At 45.8% G+C, this 20,428-nt stretch overlaps 1 protein-coding gene across 4 annotated transcripts in view; it reads left to right on the top strand.

Annotated features, from left to right (window-relative positions):
* The window catches only part of RSU1 (Ras suppressor protein 1), a 275,988-nt gene that overhangs the window by 30,698 nt on the left and 224,862 nt on the right, over positions 1-20,428 (top strand). For all 4 annotated transcript variants that reach the window (XM_079913092.1, XM_079913091.1, XM_079913089.1 and 1 more), the window contains 2 exons: positions 10,396-10,516; positions 19,135-19,253. In XM_079913092.1, the coding sequence (XP_079769218.1) occupies positions 10,396-10,516; positions 19,135-19,253 (240 nt within the window). The remainder of the gene's footprint in view (positions 1-10,395; positions 10,517-19,134; positions 19,254-20,428) is intronic.

Here is a 20,428-nt window from a genome sequence, read left to right as displayed (position 1 = left end):
ATCGACCAGTACTTTCCGATGGTGCCACTGGCTAGGTACCATTTAAAAAATCGCCTGTAGTTGGGAGTTTGTTATTTTGGGTTTTAGTAAGGAAGCATGCAGGGCCGTCACATGGAAGCGTCTGTTGGCCCCATGGTCCAGAACCAGCACAGTCCAAGACCAGCGGGTGAAGTTGGAGAAGGTGGGTTTCGATGCAGTTGTATCCTCCGCTCAGACACTTGTCATCCTCTGATCCCTTTCATGTCAGCCCCACCATCCCAAATGTACCTACTCTAGAATTCCTCTTCTTGGAGTCCTGCCCTGTGCTAAGAGGAAGCAAGCTAAGGGTAGTGTGTTAATTCTTCCACAACAGATCTTTAAATGGAACGACTTCACTTATGGGAATTTCAGAAAGTGCCTGCCCTTCTCTCCCAGTCGTGCTCATCCTTCCAGAAGTTGAGACGCATTCTCATCTTTCTCCGTAAAGCCCTTCTTTCCGGCCAACTGTGCGGGGACTAAAGGATAAGGTGTCCACAGCTTTTTCGCTTCTAAAGACCACATCCCCCAGAGACCGTGACCTGAGTGTGAAAGGAAGGGTTGGTTTTGGAGGGCTTGCTCTGTATCTGGGGGGGCGGCAGGCTTCACATGGTTGAGGAACCTGAGCTGGAGGTTGGGGGCCTCACTCTGGCTTTGAGCCTCTGTGCTCCCCCTTCCTTCCCCTGCTGCCTCCCCTGATGATGTCCGTGTGCAGTAACGCCCCGCTCCAGGGAGTCTCGGAGCTCTGTGGACCAGACGTTGGCCCTTGACCATCACTTGTTCAAACAGAAGAGCAGGGAGCCTCCCCAGCGTTAAAGGCATAGTCATGATCAGAAGGGGAGTTGACAGAGGTACAGTGTGGGTTTTCCAGCCCCGGGAATCTTCCTCCACCCCCTTTCCTTCTGCCTCGTGTACCCCTTCATCACCACCGGAACGTAAGGCAAGGAAGGAAGAGAAGCAGCCCTGTGTGGCTGCCCTCTTGCTGAAGTCATTCTTTTTTTTATTTTTTATTGAGGTCTAGTTGATTTACAATCTTGTGTTAATTTCTGCTGTACAGCAAAGTGATTCGGGTATGCATAGATATGCATTCTTTTTCATATTCTTTTCCATTGTGGTTTATCCCAGGATATTGAATGTAGGTCCCTGTGCTCTACGGTAGGACCTTGTTACATATCCATTTGCTGAAGTAATTCTTAATTGTGAAAGAAGACGTGAACTGTTGGCAAAGCGCTGTGTGTGTGTGAGAGAGAGGGAATTGGATTTGTCCAGTCTCCCTCTTAATAATTGAGGATTGAGAGAGTGTGTGTAGAATACTACATTGTAATAATTTTTAAAGTTTAAGAGCCTAGATAGCTCCTTCTGTGTCCCTGAGCCTGCTTTCTGCATTGATGGATTGAAATGTATTCAGTGGTCTTTTCTTTCTCGCTCTTTTCCGTGTTTCCAGACTTCTTAGGCATCTTTGCTAGAGGACGGAACCTCCACCCTTTTCTGGTCCTTCACTGGGTGTCACCTCCTCCCAGGCCCTTGAAGGTCACTGCCTTTCCGCTTGGTGCTGCTGCTTCAACCCAGCTCCCAAATTAAAGCTATTTCTTGATGTCCTGGCTGGTTGCTGCTGTAGCCCCTCGGCGCTGGAGTGTGATTTCGCAGGTGTGTTCCTAAAAGAATTCACGGTCTGGGAGGACACCTGGAAACTGCACGGACCATTCCTTGGTCCCTTCTGGGAACTTTAATGCAAGATTCAGACATCAGCTAACTTTTGCATCCTCAGAGGAGCAGAAATCCATGCTTGTCAGCTTCTTAGAGGATTTGTTTGGCTGTGCGTACACACTTTTTAGACCCCAGGGATAGATATTTTTTGCATGTTAGACTTTATACTATAAAATCTGCCTTACTGCTTGCTTGTAACTTTTTCCCGTAATTTTTGTATACTTGATTATTCTCATCGTTGCTGAAAAAGTGGGACCTTTTTTTTTTTTTTTTTGGCAGTAAATTAAGTCAGGGATAGTTTTGGTTACTAAAACTACTTGAACTGCAGAATCTTACGGAAGCCCGTGATAGGATACACTAAGTGTGTCCTTCTGGGTGTGGGTGCTCGGGAAGTACCGTTGATTAACGGAAAGCATCATTTTTGTCACTTATTATGCTAATAGTATTTGGGGCATCTTGGCCATTGTTGGGTGGCTATTTAGCTATTTCATTTTTACCTTGAGGAACATGTAGATCCTGTTAAATGAGAATTTGCTTTACTGTTCCATAATCTTTATGTTTTTAAATAACCTGTAACTCCCCTAATTCAGTGTTTTAATAGCTGCTCTGGGGGAGATCCCGTAAAACCTATAAAGCTGGTTATCATCAGTATACCTTTGAACTTCAGATTCTTATACTAAGATATAATTAGTTCATTATCCACCTCGCGTCTTTGGCCAGAAAACAAAAGCCATTAATCACGATAGGTACAAATGACCTTTTTTTTTTTTACATATAAAATTCTGAAGAGGGTAATTATTTGCAAGAGTGAGGAGATTCTTCTTTACATGCAATCGTTAAAATGGCATTCAGGACGGTGATTCCTAATTTGCTGAGAGAATTGGCATCTATATAATTAGCCTAGACATTACCTCTGTGGTGTGAATAGACTAGTGCCTTCCAGCTAGTGTAGCCAAGGATGAAGAGGGCTTTCCTTTTACTCTGACCAAGAATGGCCCAATTCAGATTTCACATAGTTTGACATTTCATATAGTTTCTGGTACTTTGGTGTCTTCCCACCAGGGTGAAGGGGGATGCTTGTTAGCCAATATCATATTCATCAAATATTGGGGCAAAGCAGTGTTTGCTCTCACCATTGCTTCTCAAATGGTGCTCTTCCCCCACTGACTGCCTAACACATAATCTCACTCATTTTCACGTATGCTGATGTTTTCGGTCATTTTTCTAATAACTTCACTGCAGCAGTGTAACTCAAGGATCAGCGTAACGGGCCCCGTTTGAATTTTCTTCTACCCTCCCTTCCTCCTTTGTTAAAGAAATTTCATACCGCAGCAGAAGCATGTGACAATCTGACTGGGCATTTTTATTTGTTAGGACGACAGACAAAAATCTCCAATTTTTTTTGGCTACATCGCATGGCTTGTAGGTTCTTAGTTCCCCAACCAGGGATTGAACCCACATCCTCGGCTGTGAAGGCGCTGAGCCCTAACCACTGGACCGCCAGGGAATTCCTGCAGATCTCCTATTTTTAGTATAAATATGTCAGGTTTGGGGAAGCAGTGCTATTGAATTTATTTTGCTTTACCTTATCCCATGTGGGATCTTTGGGCATTGTTTGGCCCGTGGGTCAGGGGCACTTTGGTGTTCCTGGAAGTGAGCCCGAGATGGTAGCATTTCACCCCTGGCAATGCAGGGCGCGTGCCCATCACCGGGTTGTGTCCTAGTCTCCGTCTCGCTGTGGGCCGTGGCTCCCATCAGGTCCCTGCTCTGAGGCTCCCTCTTCTTGCACATGGGGCGGCCGGCATCCCACTGCTTTCCCATGAAGGAGGCGACGGCTGAGCCACTAATTTGGGGTTTCAAAGAGGCATGCGGGCAGGGACCCCTGGTTTCCACACGCTGGTCTAGTTCTGCTCCTTTGCAGGAATCGTCAGAGCCGAAACCAGTCTGGGTGACGCTGTAGGAAGAGCTGTCAGGGGAGTTCAGTGGAGACGGTGGTGAGACTTGACAAGAACCTCCATGTGTTCCAGCAGCTTCCGGGCTCCCGGCACCTGGGGCCTGCTCTCTTCCTCCCCTCTTGTAGCTGAAGGGGACCCTGTTTTCAGCGCCGACCAGATGGTTCTAAAGACCAACGCGTGACCCCCCCCCCCCCCGGCCCTTCCGTGGGCTGCGCTCAGGCGAGCGCCTGTCCTTCTGGGTCGCGTGGTGCCTGTCCCCCTTCACGGTTTAGTTTCTTTGCCTCGGGGGCCGCAAGATGCTCTTGCCGGATGGGCTGCAGCCCAGCTGGGTTGCCTCTGCCATCGCTGGTGCCCACTGCTCTGCAGTGACCCACAGGGTTTCCGAGGCCAGAGGTACAGCGAGTGGTACCTCGCCGTGGGAGCACACGCGGGTGTGGTGAGCTGCTGCCGGGGGACTTGGTTCCGTGGATTAGGGGATGCGGTGCTTTTTCCCCCTTGAGCGTCATCCGTACTACCCCGCACTGATTTCGCGGGAATGAGCTGTGCGGGAAAGCAGACGGTGATGGGAAGTGGTTTGGTTGCAGCCCCCAGGTTGGGTGCTTTCGCCACCTGAAGTGTCTTTCGTTTTTGTTTTTTTCCCATTTTATCAGCCCCTAGTCTCAGTAGCTCACTGGGGTGGCAGAGGAGTCCTAACTGGGATCCGACTGGTTATCATAACCTCATTCCTCGTGAGTGTGTGCCGTCAGGGACGTGCGCATTGGATTCATGATTCTCATGTCACCACTGACTTTAAAGTTTTCTGATCCAAAATAGGGTTCCCAGACCAGCATCGTCGCCACCCCCTGGGAACTTGTTGGAAATGCAGATTGTTGGACCTCACCCCAGACTACTGAGTCGGCAACTCTGGGGTACCCCCCCAATATGTGTTTTAACAAGCCCTCCAGTAATTCTGATGTACATGAGGGTTTGAGGCCCACTGCTTTATTTATTTATTTTAAAAACTTTATTGGAGTACAGTTGATTTACAGTGTTGTGTCATGTGTACAGCAAGGTGGTTCAGTTATACATATACACATATTCATTCTTTTTTAGATTCTTTTCCCATGGAGGTTATTACATAATATTGAGCAGAGTTCCCTGTGCTCTACAGTAGGTCCTTGCTGGTTATCTATCTTATATATAGTGGTGGGTTTGTGTGGTCATCCCAAGCGTCTGGTTTATCCCCGCCACAAACACACACACATTTCCCCTCTGGTAGCCATAAGTTTGTTTTCAATATCTCTAAGTCTGTTTTTGTCTTGCAGATAAGTTCATTTGTTTCTTTCCTTCCTTCCTTCCTTCTTCCCTCCCTCCCTCCCTTCCTTTCTTACTAGTTTCCAGAGGCCCCCTGTGTTAGAGCAGTGCTGTCCAGCAGAAGTTTGCAGTGATTGGAATGTGCTGTATTTGTGCTATCCAGTATGGTAGGCACGAGCTACATGTGGGAGCTGCAACCAGCTACAGAAAATGATACTGAATTCTCTGTCATAAACAGAGTTCTGCATGGCGGAGCTTCCTAACTGAGGGCCCCGTTTGTTGCATTATTTAAACCCATATGTGCAGCTACAAGGTCTTTAAATGTGGCTACTGTGACCAAGCAACTGAATTACTGATTGTATTTCATGTCAACTAATCTAGGTTTAAATTTATTTATTCTTCTTTTTTTTTTTAAAAAAAATACCTTTATCCAGTTTCCTCAGCTCCTACCCCACCACCTCAGGACCGCTGGTGACCACAAATCTTTTGCTTTGAGGTTTTCTGGTGCGTTTTTGTTGTTGTTGTTGTTTTGTTTTTACAGATTCCACGTGTAAGTGAGATCATACAGCATTTGTCTCTCCCTGTGTGACTTACTTCACTTAGCATAATGCCCTCAAGGTCCATCCATGCTGTTGCACATGGTGGGGTTTCCTTTTTTATGGCTAAATAGTATTCTGTTTGTGTGTGTGTGTGTGTGTGTGTGTGTGTGTGTGTGTGAGAGAGAGAGGGAGGGAGGGAGGGAGGGAGGGAGGGGGAGAGGGAGAGGGAGAGGGGGAGAGAGAGAGAGAGAGAATGAATGTCTATGTATCACATTTTCTTCATCTGTCAACAGACAACTAGGTTGTTTCCATATCTTGGCTGTTGGGAATAATGCTGCAGGGAACATGGGATGCAGACTCTCATTGACATAGTGATTTTCTTTTCTTGGATTAAATACCCGAAAGTGGAATTGCTGGATCATATGATAGTTCTATCTTTAATTTTTTGAGGAACCTCCATCCTCTTTTTCCCTAGAGGCTACGCCAACTGACATACCCATTCTAGATTGATTGATTCATTCATTGATTTACGCATTCATTCATGCTGAGCCTCTCGGCATGCGGAATCTTAGTTCCCTGACCAGGGATCAGACCCATGCCCCCTGCAGTGGAAGCGTGGAGTCTTAACCACTGGACCGCCAGGGAGGTCCCCCCACTCTAGCTTTAAGTTGAAATAGCCACACATAACTAGTGACTGCATCCTGGCCCACCCAGCCCCAGAGCATCGTCTGCTGTTTATCATTGTGTGAATTAACTCCTAAAAGCCTTTAAGAAAATATGTTACTGATTGTGCGATGGTTAATTGTATATTCTAGAACAAAATGCTCTTGGAGCGAAGCTCCAGTTGCTACAACAATAGTTGATTTAGGTTCTTACGTTGGAGAAATGGTTGGCTGTTGTTAGCTAGTGGGGGAAGCATGTTCCTGAAGGTGACATTGATTTTGTGAATACGCTTCATCTGTGCAGCGTCCGGTGGCCGTACGTCTCCTGCATGTAACCGAAGAGGACAGATACGTGTCCTTTTAGGAGGAGTTACGCGCTGTTCACGAGTAACGCTGGGTCAGTGGTTCTTAGGGTTGGACCTCTGGTCTGTCTGCTGTGTCCATCCAGTGCCTCCTGCCCCAGGGAGCTTTGTAAAGAGATGTTCATGGAGATCAGACGAGCCCCGTTTTGCCCGCCGTCCCCGAGCCCCCCAGGCACTTCAGGTTTCCTGTCGTGGAACCACTCAGAAACCGTGCAGTGGCTGATTGCTGAGTCTGGGCCGGTACATGGTTCTCTAGAAGAAACTCTAGAATAATTTTCAGGTTGTCAGATTGAGAAGGACTTGAAGGAAGAGAGGGTCTTCCTGGGCTTGTTAGTCTGAATAATTACAAATGCCAGAAGATACGCTGAGATCAGTCTCTGGGCATACGTAGTTCCTGGGGGACGTGACGTCATCTTTGTCCCCTTTTGCAAAGCACGGCAGGCGCTCTGGGCCTAGCGCATCCCCAGCGGTCACCGATCCTCTGACCAAAGCAGAGAGTGGCATGTAGGAGACAGGGCACACCTGAGAGTCCTTAGGGGCCTTTCTGCAACCTCCTCTAGCAACTGAATTCTCAAAATTGAAGCAGCCATCATTGGTTAGACAGAAAATGATACTGAATTCTCTGTCATAAGCAAAGTTCTGCATGGCGGAGCTTCCTAACTGAGGGCCCCGTTTGTTGCATTATTTAAACCCGTATCATCGATTTTCACAATCCAGCTCTTCTTAGAATCCTAGAATGCTACAGCCAGGCGGAATGGAATGTAGACATGGTCATCATCCAGTCTTCTTTTTTTTACTGGAGGAAACGGATGCCCAGAGAGGTTGTGAGTTGAGTTAAGGACACACAGCAGGTTCAGGGCTGATCGGGGAGTACAGAGCCAGCCCGGGATGAGCAGGCCAGGCCTCCTGGGTTCTTCCATTACACGGCCCCTCTGTTTCTTTTGTGGACTCAGCTTCTTGTTGTCTGTAGGCTGCGTGTGTACTGCTGGGGGGTCATGGTCAGAAGCTGGACAGATGGATGGAAAAGGAACATTTCAGATGCATGATAAGAAATATATTGATGCTCACTGCTTAGTTATATTGTATGTATTTTTATTTATTTTTTATTTTTGACTGCATCGGGTCTTCGTTGTTGCGTGCGGGCTTTCTCTAGTTGCAGCAGGCGGGGGCTACTCTTTGTTGCGGTGCGCGGGCTTCTCATGGCGGTGACTTCTCTTGTTGCGGAGCACAGGCTCTAGGTGCACGGGCTTCAGTAGTTGTGGCTCGTGGGCTCTAGAGCCCAGGCTCAGTAGTTGTGGCGCACGGGCTTAGTTGCTCCGTGGCATGTGGGATCTTCCTGGACCAGGGCTCGAACCCGTGTCCCCTGCACGGGCAGGCGGATTCTTAACCATTGCGCCACCAGGGAAGTCCCTGCTTGGTTGTATTTTAAAATGCTGCTTCTTGCTAGCATGTCACGTAGCTGTTTTGAAAATTGCACCAGGATATTCTGACTGGTGACACGTTGCTGCTCCCTTTTTAGAATAGCTTCTCGTAACGTGTTCGTGGATCTGTGTATGGTTTGGTTACCGCACAGCTGTTACTCATATTGTTAACTGGTTGTTTTTTTGTGGACAGTTTTGTTGGGATTGGTTTGCTTTCCAAGCACTAGACCTGTCTCCATTGATGACTCTGATACCCCTTCTTTTGTAACTTACTTTCTTTAAATAGCATGCCTCTGTTACTTTATCCCAAAAGTATTGAAACGCTAGGCGCTAAAAGTTGATGCTTCTGTGCACAGAATAGCCTTCTCTAAATGTTTGTTGAAAGAGCAAAGGTTATCCCATCCAGATAGGTCTGAAGGTCAATTTCTTTTGGATTTAACTATGGCGGGGAGGGGGCTGGTTTCTGTAGTTTAGGAAGACTTAGCTGTGTAAGTTTTTCCCCTTCTCATTTAAATGGAGTCTTTAGCAAAAAATTCACATGCGCACCAGAAATCTGGGAGAGGTTGAGTAAATCGAATGTGGGGTTATTGTTTGTGTCCACAAAACAAAGCCCTAAATCACATTTAGCATAATTTGTGGTTTTAAATTGGACTGATTTAGCAAGGAGAGTGAAATAATCTCTCATCCTGTCAAAAAAGGCGATACCTTCGGACCAGCATTTAATTGCATTGGCAAAGTAACTTCAGGAAGGTGGCAGTAATTCTGGCTGCATTATTCTTGGTTTGTGGTCAAATCGAGACCATCATTTTCTCCTGGTCGCACTAACTTTCTTTATTGCTTTTCAGACTAATTAGATGAATGCACCGGGAGAGAAGCTTAATGGTAGCTGGAGGGTGAACGGGGAAAGGGTGAAGTTTCTGAGCAGGGCTGTAACCATCTGTAGATTTGCACTTTACACACTTCAGGGTCCAGGTAGAGAGAACAGGTAAACGAACACCTAGAAACCTAGTAGGTACAGCCTGATGAACTTGTTCGCGGTCGTTTGCACAAAGTGAATACCATTCATTCCCGCAAAAGTGTGTTATTGATGACACAGCTAAGGACATATGCTTTTGCAGCTGTATCGTACAGATAGGGCTCACCCACATTCACGACGCCGTAAATATCTCAGGTGTCTGTCTGGAAATGTTACGCACACCTTGGTCGTGGTTCTAAGCAAAGTGCCCCCAGGTTTCCCCAGTCTTCTGGGGCACCCCTGGAGGGGGGTGTTGGGATGGGAAGAAGATGTACTGACATAAGACATAACACTTTCTTCTCTTGTACCCAAGGGCTTTGTCCATGGTTTCAGTTACCTGAATAGTCTTGGTATTAAGAGTTTACATGAACCTTGGATGAGCTGGTGGCCCGTAACCAGTGTTTGTAGAAAGACTGAAGCAGCAATGGGGTAGATGAAGTACAGTCTGTTGCAAGGCTTTCCGCTGAGAGTACTTTTGAGGTAAAGATGCCTTTGGCTTTTACATTTGTATTGGCAGGTGTATACTCTAGGGAGGGAAGAACCTTTCAGCTCCCCCATGGTTTATAAATTAACCACTCTTGACCTGCAGACTCATATTCATATCGTGCTACTGAGTTCATTTTTCACACGGCTGTATAACAGTGCCGTGATATGTTGCTAACCTGATATAAGGGTTTGTGTGTGTATTGATCAACGTGCGAAGGCCAGAGGCCAAAATCAGAAACTAAGCAGGTGGACTGTTTTCATCATTCACGGTTGAGTTTAAAAATCATTGTGGTTGAGTCCAGTGTTAAGAGAACAGCTCTTCAGATAACAGATTATTGAAACAGCTGATGATACATTACTCGGGAAGGGATTTGGAATTTGCTGACTCTCATTTGGTGGAGATGTGAGGAAACCAAAAGGAAGAAGACGATTAGTAGTCATTACATGACAACAATAAAAGTATAATTTTACATCTAAGAGCGTAAATCTTAAGAGTTCTCATCACAAGGAAAAACATTTTTTTCCTTTTTCTTTTCTTTTGTACCTTTGTGAGATGATAGATGTTCACTAACCTTATTGCGATGATCATGTTGTGTGTAAGTCAAATCATTATGCTGTCCACCTGAAACTTATACAGGGCTGTATGTCAGTTGTATCTCAATAAAACTGGAAGGAAAAAAATTAAATTAAAAAAATAGAAGTATATAATGCTCTGTAATGTTCACTTATAGACTGTTTATGGCACAGAAATTCTCTTCTGCCCTTTAAAGAAACATTTCTATGTCTAGCGGGTGGTGAGCTACCACCTAAGAAACACCTACAGAAATTCAGTAAGATGTATATACGTGAACAAGATGGTCATGCTGGAGTTTCATCTTTCTCTCATTTGAAAGGAAAACAAATGTTCCTGCATTCACACTCAGCGTTTCTGTCTCCGTAGCTGTACCGCCAAACATAGCAGAACTGAAGAATTTGGAAGTGCTTAACTTTTTTAATAACCAGATTGAGGAGCTGCCCACGCAGATCAGCAGCCTTCAGAAACTCAAACACCTGAACCTGGGGTGAGTCTCCCGAAGGGGAAGGGAAACTGAGAAGAGGAGGGGCTTAAAAAGGGGTGTGGCCAAGGGCGAGGGCGGGGTTTGCCATTTATAGGATTACATAGGAGAAGCTGATTTCTAATTTCTTTCTGTACGTTAGGTTTTTAAAAAAGTTTTATTGTTTTAATACATCCTTCCAGTGGCCTACATTAGCGCATATCTATTCGCGCACTAATTGAGAAGCTAATTGTTGCAATAAGGGAGTCTTTTTTTTTTTTTTTTTTTTTTTTTTACTGTATTTTGTTTCCAACAAAATTTTATTTCTGTTATGTTGACCGGGAAGGAACCTATTTGCATAGCTAGGAGGAACTGTGCAGACCAATTGTAATATGCTTTATTTTTTTCTCTCTGTGTAGTGTAGAAATAGTGTCCAAAGCACCTTCCTTATCTACGGACGGGAGGATACATTTCCCAACACTGCTTCATTGATTCTTACAGTTTTTCTTTTTTACAGTCGAGATATTATAATCCTGTGTTTCTCTTTATACAAAGGTGAAGAGAGGAGTTTTGATTCAGCTGAGGTTGCAGAATCAGGGTGCAGTGAATAATAATAATACCTTGTGCTCTTACAATGCTTTACAGTTTTCAGAGTCCTCATACTGGTATTTGACCCTCTTAACAATTGGGAAGGAGGAAGGGCAGGCATTACCGCCTTCATTTTGTGGAAGGAAGCCAAGCCCTTTCCAAGAGGTTAAGTGACTTACTGCTGATTGCCCCTGAGGTTAGTGGCTGAGCTCGGCAGAGAACCCCATTGTTGGGAGGGCCATGCCTTGTCCGTCAGACACCTAACTGGTACCCAGAACTCGGACCTACTGGATTTCAGCTTCATTGTTGTAGCTGTTCAAGGAAACTGCCCACTCTTGCCTCATCCTCCGTGTAGAATAATACATTCATTAAATTACGGCCACTAAGTGCTGTGATTCCATTCGTGATTTACATGGCGTGGCTGTAGACGCGGGCCAGGTATTTATCCGTTTACTAGGAAGCAATCATGAAAAAAAAATCATCCATGGACTGATTTTTAGTTTATGTTTTTCCACCAGGGGTCTGGTTAGACACCCTTAATTTGCGGTTCACTCTGGTGGAGAGACGCCCTTTGTAAGCTCCGCGAGCATTCTTTTCTCCCAAGGTCTGAGGGGAAGTAGGGTTTAGAGCTGGATATCAGATAGCTTCTTCCTCCTACAAATAGAGAGACTGTGTACCCCTCTGGCAGAGCAGAAAAGAAAGGACCCTCCGTTTACATCTCTGATTTGAAAATTATGAAGTCCTAATATTTCATTTGCATATAAGAAAGAAGCTAAGACAAGATGTATGTACTAGACATGTGTTCTTACTGTTAATCTCCTTATCATTTACTAAGTGAGTTAATAGTTATAGGTAAGGTCCAAAATGGCGGAGAGTCGACTTCCACTAGACCTTGAGCCTCCGTAAACATCATTGTAACACATCAGCTAATGACACACCTGCAGGCATCATGATAGTTCTGAGGCGGACCATAAAAGGCCGAAAAGTGGGCGGGGGCCCAATTCCTGGAAATCCCCGCCCCTTCCCCCAAATAGGTGGGATACTCTCCCACTCATTAGCCTCTGAAATTACCCACCCCTAAAAAAACTGACAACCCCGTACCCTGGCGTCTCTTGCCTTCTGAGATGACCCACACTCTGTCTGTGGAGTGTGTATCTCCCTGAATAAAACCTTCTTTCACTAAAAAAAAAAAAATGCTAGGAATAGTACCTGGGACATAGTAAGCCATACCTGAATGTTCACTTTTATCATCATCATTGTTTTATTTATGGGTTCATTTATCTCAGGACTATGTAATTGCCTTTTTTTTTTTTTTAATTTATTTCTGGCTGCGTTGGGTCTTCGTTGCTGCGCGTGGGCTTCTCATTGGCAGAGCACGGGCTCTAGGCACGTGGGCTTTAGTAGCTGCGGTGCACAGGCTTCAGTAGTTGCGGTGCGTGGGCTTCAGCAGTTGTGGTGCACGGGCGTAGTTGCTCCCTGGCACGTGAGATCTTCCCGGACCAGGGCTCGAACCCGTGTCCCCTGCACTGGCAGGCGGGTTCTTAACCACCGTGCCACCAGGGAAGCCCTGTCATTGCCTTTTCTGCATCAGGAGCCTTGTTTGTTTGGGGATCGGCGGTGAAAGTCACAGTCCCTGGCCTTCAGGATGGAGGCAGAGCGGCTGTCGATGAGCAGGGCCGGGGTGCAGCTGGCTCGCTGAGTGTGGCAGTCGGAGAGAGTGACAGGGGGCACGTTAGCCTTCAGGTGAGATTCTCGGAAGGGTTCCTGCAGGGGGTCGTGTTGGAGCCGAGACTCAAGGCTGAGAAGACTCACAAGGAGGGGACGATGTCTCCGACTGCAAGCAGGACTTCCGCTCCAGGAGCTGCGAGTTGCGTGGGGTCGCTGAGTGTGAAGGGTGAGGCGGGGGGAGGTGAGGTGGGAGGTGAGGCCAGGCAGAGAAGCACACGGGTCTGCTGTGTGTTCCATGAGCGCGTCTTGAGCTCTCTGCTCTGTGCCAGGAGCCGTTCAGGTGCTGGCTGTCCAGCCCTCAGGGAGCGTATGTCACAGTTGGGGAAACAGCCTGTAGAGAAATAAATGTCTGTAGTGGCAGGGAGTTGAGTGCTAGTGGAGGGCGTGTGTGTCAGATGAAGGAGTTCTGGTCTCGCCCTGCCGTTGGGGAGTGTGCACAGGGAAGCGGCGGGCGTGAGACGAGGTGAGATGATTTTCGTATGAAGATCACGCGGAGGAGAGGTTAGAGGAGACCTGTGAGGCTGCCAGGTTAGCGTTCCTGGTGAACTAGGGCAGGGACAGTGAAGGCGGGGGAGGGATTTTATATGAAAAATAGATAGCAGTGGTAAAATCGATGAGGCTGTACGGATGGGATGGGATGGGATGGGATGGGATAGCTGATATAGAGGGATGGGTGGAGACAGCTTTGAGGGGGAGATAATGAGCACAGGTTTTGATTGGCTGGGTTCAGGACGCCTCAGGACAGAGTTGTAAACTTTCCTTTTTTTTTGCGGTACGCGAGCCTCTCACTGTTGTGGCCTCTCCCGTTGCGGAGCACAGGCTCTGGACACGCAGGCTCAGCGGCCATGGCTCACGGGCCCAGCCGCTCCGCGGCATGTGGGATCTTCCCTGACCGGGGCACGAACCCGCGTCCCCTGCATCCGCAGGCGGACCCTCAACCACTGCGCCACCAGGGAAGCCCGAACTTTCCCTTTTTTATCAATCACATCTGAGTTGCCTCCTTGTCGTCTTTGGAGCTGTTTTCATTTTTGGCTCCTGGTGATTTGCTGATTGTGTAGCACTTTCTGTGTTTAAGTACGTAGCTACGCAGATGGGGTTGTCAGAGTTTGAACGCAACTCTTAGTTCTCTGGGGAAGGAATTAAGATGAGTTTCCACAAATGATACTTCTGTCCTCGAATGGCATGAACAATTATACCTACATACCCCTGGTTAAGGCAAGGCACAGAGGACTCCTTAGAATAAACAACCAGAATAATAATAAAAAAAACCTACACACAGGTGGCCCTACTACAGCAGAGCAGTTAGGCCACGTATAGGCATGATCCAAACTGTGCGTTCAATCAGAAGTTGATTTTAAAGTTTTATATCCTATTTGCTATTTATTCTGATGATCTCGAAACTGGAAAGGGGGGCTTCCCTGGTGGTGCAGTGGTTGAGAGTCCGCCTGCCGATGCAGAGGACACGGGTTCGTGCCCCGGTCCAGGAGGATCCCACATGCCGCGGAGCGGCTGGACCTGTGAGCCATGGCCGCTGAGCCTGCGCGTCCGGAGCCTGTGCTCCGCAACGGGAGAGGCCACAACAGTGAGAGGCCCGCATACCGCAAAAAACTGGAAAGGATTTTTAGGCCATCTGAATAAAGAGCGGAAAGTTGAATTATGCTCTTCATTCTTGCAGTGTCATTCATTGTGCTGAGTTATTTGACAAACAGTGTAAAGCTGCATAGGGTCCAAGTTGATCATCATTTCGGGGATGACCTCACGGCAGGAGCATCGTGCCAGCTATTCTGGAATAACTTTTGACCTAGTGAGATGGTGAAGCTTATCTCGTGAAGACGTAAAAGTTTTCGCTAAGCACAGTGTTCAGTGTTCGTGCGTTTGTTTTTTCTGTTTGTTTGTTTCTTTGGCTAAGTATGTGAGCACGTCATCTGTGGAGGAGAGAAAAATACTTGCCTTTCAGGCAAGAAGGTTTTATTGAATCAGGAGAAGCCCCAGAGGACCTCTGGAGATCAGAGTGTTCCAAAAGGGGAGTGCTCGTATAGGTCTTCCTGTAGCTTTTGAGGAGGAAAGAGAAAGGATGCCAAACAGCCTCTGACTCTCCGGTTTTATAAAGTTCTCCACTGTACGTGGGTGTCTTCCCATTTCCATAAGCATTTGGAAGATGCTCACCTGCAAACGGGAGAACTTAAACCATTGGGCGTGGTTGAGTCCTAAGCAGCTTTATCTTTAACACCTGAATCGATTGGAAATTAAGCAGATGGGGAAACCATCCTTGATGGTTCAGGCACTCCACGGTCTCCTCAGGTGAGCTCGCCTCTTGGAGGCGGGATCAAAATTTCTCTCAAACCTCCTGAGAACTAGTTGTAGTTATAGCCATCGTTTCTTGAGAACCTACTTGGGAGCCAGGAATTGCATCAGGGGCTTCCCATGTCTTCTCTCTCCTCTCCTGGAAGTCCTGCTGGGAGGGTATCGCTCCCCTCCTCTCAGAGTTGAGCAAATTGGGTCTCAGAGAAGCCGAATAAGTTCCCCAAGGCCACCCAGCCCGCAAGAGCTGGAGCTGGACCTCCATCCCAGCTGTGTTTTTCCTCTCCCCTTGCTGTCACCTCTCAGGGCAACCTTGAGTGCTAGAGCTCTCAGAGGGATGCCCTGAAAAGAGGCAGCTCCCAGGGGGAGCGATACATTTGGGAGACTGGGACGGACATAGACACACTACTCTATATAAAATCGATAACTAATAAGGACCTACTTACTGTAGAGCACAGGGAACTCCACTCAATACTCTGTAGTGACCGATATGGGAAAAGGATCTAAAAAAGAGGGGACATATGTAGATGCATGACTGATGCACTTTGCTGTATAGCAGAAACTGACACAACATTATAAATCAACTAGACTCCAATAAAAATTGAAAAAGAAAAAGGCAGCTCCCATGTGTAGCTGGAGATGGACGTGAGCGCCCCCTTCGGGGTAGGCAGTGCATGACAGTGCCTCCCCTGACAGTGCCAGGGACCGGGCTGTCCGGTGTTGGTGTCTAGAGGAACAGGTCCTGCGCTCCTGGCATTGCTGGCAGTGGAACCGACTCTGCTTCCAGGCCTTCTGAGGCATTTAAGTTAGGGCTTCCTTTCTGCCCTCCGGGTTAGCGGGCCCACTGCTGTCACTGCTGCCGACTGCACAGGGGCTCTGCTGAGTTCCTGACAGGTTGGGGGGATTGGTTTCTCGCTCAAGGAGAAAGAGAACCTGCTGTTTAGTCGATTCTTGCCACCCAGAGAGGGGGACAGGCTCAGGCTCGCTCTAGGCTGGAGATTGGGCAAGAGCTCTCTCTTTTTGGTGAGATGCCTCTTCCCGCTAAGAAAGTCTAAGCGTGGATTTCCTGCACCTTATGTTTCAGAAGTGTATTTCTGTGTTTGGAAAGAAAAACTTTATTGGTCGTTTTCAAAAGTGGGTAACTTAGAGCAAGGCTTAAAGAAAGAAGCGCCCGATGTGTACTTCTGTGCCTTTCTCACTGTCTCTGATTCTTCTCCCTCCGTTTACTCAGCATCCTCACATCGGGGTCCAGGGATTAGGGGTGCCTTGGCCTCCACGAGTGCTGGGTGCTGTCAGATACCTGTCATTCTCATCAGTAGAGTCAGGGCTCCTTGGTACTTAACCTGTCTTAACCTGTGACTTAATCGCAGAATTCCAAGATCATTATAAGTACTGTCCTGCCGACATTCCACGATAGTTCTGAAGACCCAGGTGAACACTTGACATAAGTGTGCTTCACAGATTGTGAATTCATAGAAAATATTAGTGGTTAGCAGTATAGTAAATTGTAGTGGAGGTTATTTTGCTAACTGTAAAGCTAGCCTAAGGTTTTATACCCATCAAGAGGTGGACATCGCTTTTTTCTAGGTTTCTTTCTCCGCTATCAGCTATTTCTTCGGAGGCCTGGTTGGTGGGTGTGAACAGGGTTGTACCTCATGTGAGAAGCATTGGTGTCTAGAATTATTTTTAGTGTCACAGTCCCTCCCACCTTTCAATATTTGTCAGCCTTATTAGATTTAAAAAAAGGTTTTTTTTAAATTGGGTTTTCAGTGTGTTCAAAGAGAACCACATTAAGAAAAATAAGAGTCTTGAAGAAAGTACAACATTAATAGGAAAATATTTTCCTTAGCTTTCCTTAGCTTTCATTGGAGTGTATACATATATTTAAAAACTTTCCATTGTGATAAAATGCACATAACATAAAATACACCATTTTAACTATTTTAAGTGTATGATTCAGAAGCATTAAATATATTCACATTGCTGTGCAGCCAATCTCTGGAAGTTTCTCATCTTGCCAAACTGAAGCTCTGTACCCATTAAACAGCTCCCCACCCCCCTCCCCCAGTCCCTGGCAACCTTGATTCTAATTAGAGATGATTTTGAACTACTATTAGTAGTTGCAAAACAAACAAAAAAAAAGTGATTTTTTGCGGGGGGGTGTGTCTCCCATTGAGAGGAATACATGAAAGCAAATGAAGCAGAAGTGTGAAAACTATGAGGCTTCACATGTATCTTTTTTATATGTATATAAATTTATTTATTTTTGGCTGCATTGGGTCTCCGTTGCTGCACATGGGCTTTCTCTAGTTGTGGCGAGTGGGGGCTGCTCTTCGTTGCGGTGCGGTGGCTTCTCTTGTTGCGGAGCACAGGCTCTAGGCGCGCTGGCTTCAGTAGTTGTGGCACATGGGCTTCAGTAGTTGTGGCTCGCGGACTCCAGAGCACAGGCTCAGTAGTTGGGGCGCACGGGCTTAGTTGCTCCCTGGCATGTGGGATCTTCCCGGACCAGGGCTCGAACTCGTGTCCTGTGCATTGGCAGGCGGATTCTTAACCACTGTGCCACCAGGGAAGCCCTTTTTTTTTTTTAAAATAGATCTTTACTGGAGTATAATTGCTTCACAATACTGTGTTAGTTTCTGTTGCACAGCAAAGCGAATCAGCCATATGCATACACATGTCCCCGTATCCCCTCCCTCTTGAGCCTCCCTCCCACCCTCCCTATCCCACCCCTCTAGGTCATCGCAAAGCACTGAGCTGATCTCCCTGTGCTATGCGGCTGCTTCCCACCAGCCAACTGTTTTACGTTCGGTAGTGTATATATGTCGATGCTCCTCTCACTTCGCCCCAGCTTCGCCCTCCCACCCCATGTCCTCAAGTCCATTTCCTATGTCTACCTCTTTATTCCTGCCCTGCAACTAGGTTCATCAGTAACATTTTCGTTTTAGATTCCATATGTATGTGTTAGCATACAGTATTTGTTTTTCTCTTTCTGACTTCGCTCTGTATGACAGACCCTAGGTCCCTCCACCTCACTACAAATAACTCAGTTTCATTTCTTTTTATGGCTGAGTAATATTCCACTGTATACATGTGCCACATCTTCTTTATCCACCAATATCGCTGATGAACATAGATGTAAAAATCCTGAACAAAATACTAGCAAATAGAATCCAATAGCACATGAAAAGGATCATACACCATGATCAGGTAGGATTTATCCCAGGGATGCAAGGATTCTTCAGTATATGCAAATCAACGTGATACACCATATTAACAAATTAAGGAATACAGACCATATGATCACCTCAATAGATGCAGAAAAAGCTTTTGAAAAAATTCAACGCCCATTTATGATAAAAACTCTCCAGAAAATGGGCATAGAGGGAGCCTACCTCAACATAATAAAGGCCACATATGACAAACCCACAGCAAGCATCATTCTCAATCGTGAAAAACTGAAAGCATTTCCACTAAGATCAGGAATAAGACAAGGATGTCCACCCTCACCACTATTATTCAACATCGTTTTGGAAGTCCTAGCCATGGCAGTCAGAGAAGAAAAAGAAATAAAAAGAATACAAATTGGAAAAGAAGAAGTAAAACTGTCACTGTTTGCAGATGACATGATACTATACATAGAGAATCCTAAAGATGCCACCAGAAAACTGCTAGAACTAATCATATGCACCTTTTGAGGTCCTATTATTGCTTCATTCGTAAGGAAGTCTTCCTCTAGAAGGATGGATATGTTGTGATGTTCTAATTTTCTGTGTAAAACAATGATTGAGCATCACCTTTGGAGAGAGTGACAACTAAGACATTTTCACGTTTCCTGAACGTGTGGATTCTCTGACTAGAATTACTAGGCTGGTTAAAATCACGTAAAGCGGATGGAATTATGGCAGTCTTCTGAGCTTTGAGCCTCTCACGTGCGGCTCTTAGGCCCGTGACACAGAGGTGATTGGCGTAGTCTGTATAAATACACGTTTTGTGTGTGACGTCTTGCATTTTTTTCCCCCTAACAACAGCATGAATAGACTCAACACTCTGCCTCGAGGATTTGGATCGCTCCCAGCTCTGGAGGTCCTTGATTTGACTTATAACAACTTGAATGAAAATTCTCTCCCCGGAAACTTCTTCTACCTGAGTAAGAAACTTTTAATTCTATAAATCTCCTTAAAATGGTCCTTTGCGTTCTAAATGGGAAATTTATTTGCCAGGGCCCAAACTCCAAGAGAAATTATTGGACAGATACATTTTTTCCCCCTTCAGATTCCTTTGAATATTCCCTCATAGCTCAGCAGTATGTATACTTGATATATCGTGATCTGACACCATTGCACTCAAGTGGACTTGGTAATGTCATATTAACTTTCTGAGAGAGATTTTTACCTAAATGAGATCAAGTCTCACATTTAGCTAAGAGAACTTGACTTTCTTTTTAAAGAGCATGTAAAAGACGTAATGTGTGTCTTCTTCCTGTATTGCTGTTAACTCTTTGTAGGCTTTTTGCCCAAAGATATTCCAATCAGTTATTTATAAAAATATCTATTAATAAACCACTAACAAGAATCTTAAACATTTCTAGCCAGGATTCTTGTTTAAGCCTTTTAAGAAGTGTTTTTATTGACGTAGTCTATTTTGTCTATAGCATACCATCAGACATTAAGAAATTGTTAGTCACATATGAACACACTTTATCCTTTTATACGCAAACGCATTTCTTGCTGCAGATGCTTGCGAAAAATAGGAAAAACTGGTTTTCCCGAGGACTCGTGAACTCTTTAGGAAAGAGTTGCTGTCTTTAGGTAAATGTTCTGCCTCTCCAAATAGTGACAAGCTGGCCTCGAGAAATTCTGACTTTGCTGAGTTAGTCTTTAATGTTTCATTTTTTACCTTATGTATATCCTTTATCCCAGACTTTGTCAAGCACGTGAAACCAACTTTAACATGTTTTCTTGGGCCATGGAAGAAATTGTTTTTCTTATGTATATTAACATACAGTTCTGTCGAATTTTAAGACATTAGAATGTAATTGAATACCTGTAAACAAATTCAACATACATCTGATTGTACTTTTCCCTTTTGGTTAAGGATAAGAACGTGCCTTAGGATTTTTGCCTTCAGTAGTTTGGGGACTGGTATCAGTGTATAATATCGTGAACAAATTTCTGATTACCGATATGATGCCTACGTTAGGGTTTTCTCTATTTTTAAACTCCACTTCATTATTTTTTTTTTTTTTTTTTTTTTTGCGGTACGCGGGCCTCTCACCGCCGTGGCCTCTCCCGTTGCAGAGCACAGGCTCCGGACGCGCAGGCT

This window comes from Stenella coeruleoalba (assembly GCF_951394435.1).
Source record: "Stenella coeruleoalba genome assembly, chromosome: 2".
NCBI lineage: Eukaryota > Metazoa > Chordata > Mammalia > Artiodactyla > Delphinidae > Stenella > Stenella coeruleoalba.
Note: the sequence above shows the minus strand (reverse complement) of the source record. Positions and strands in the feature narration are given on the sequence as shown.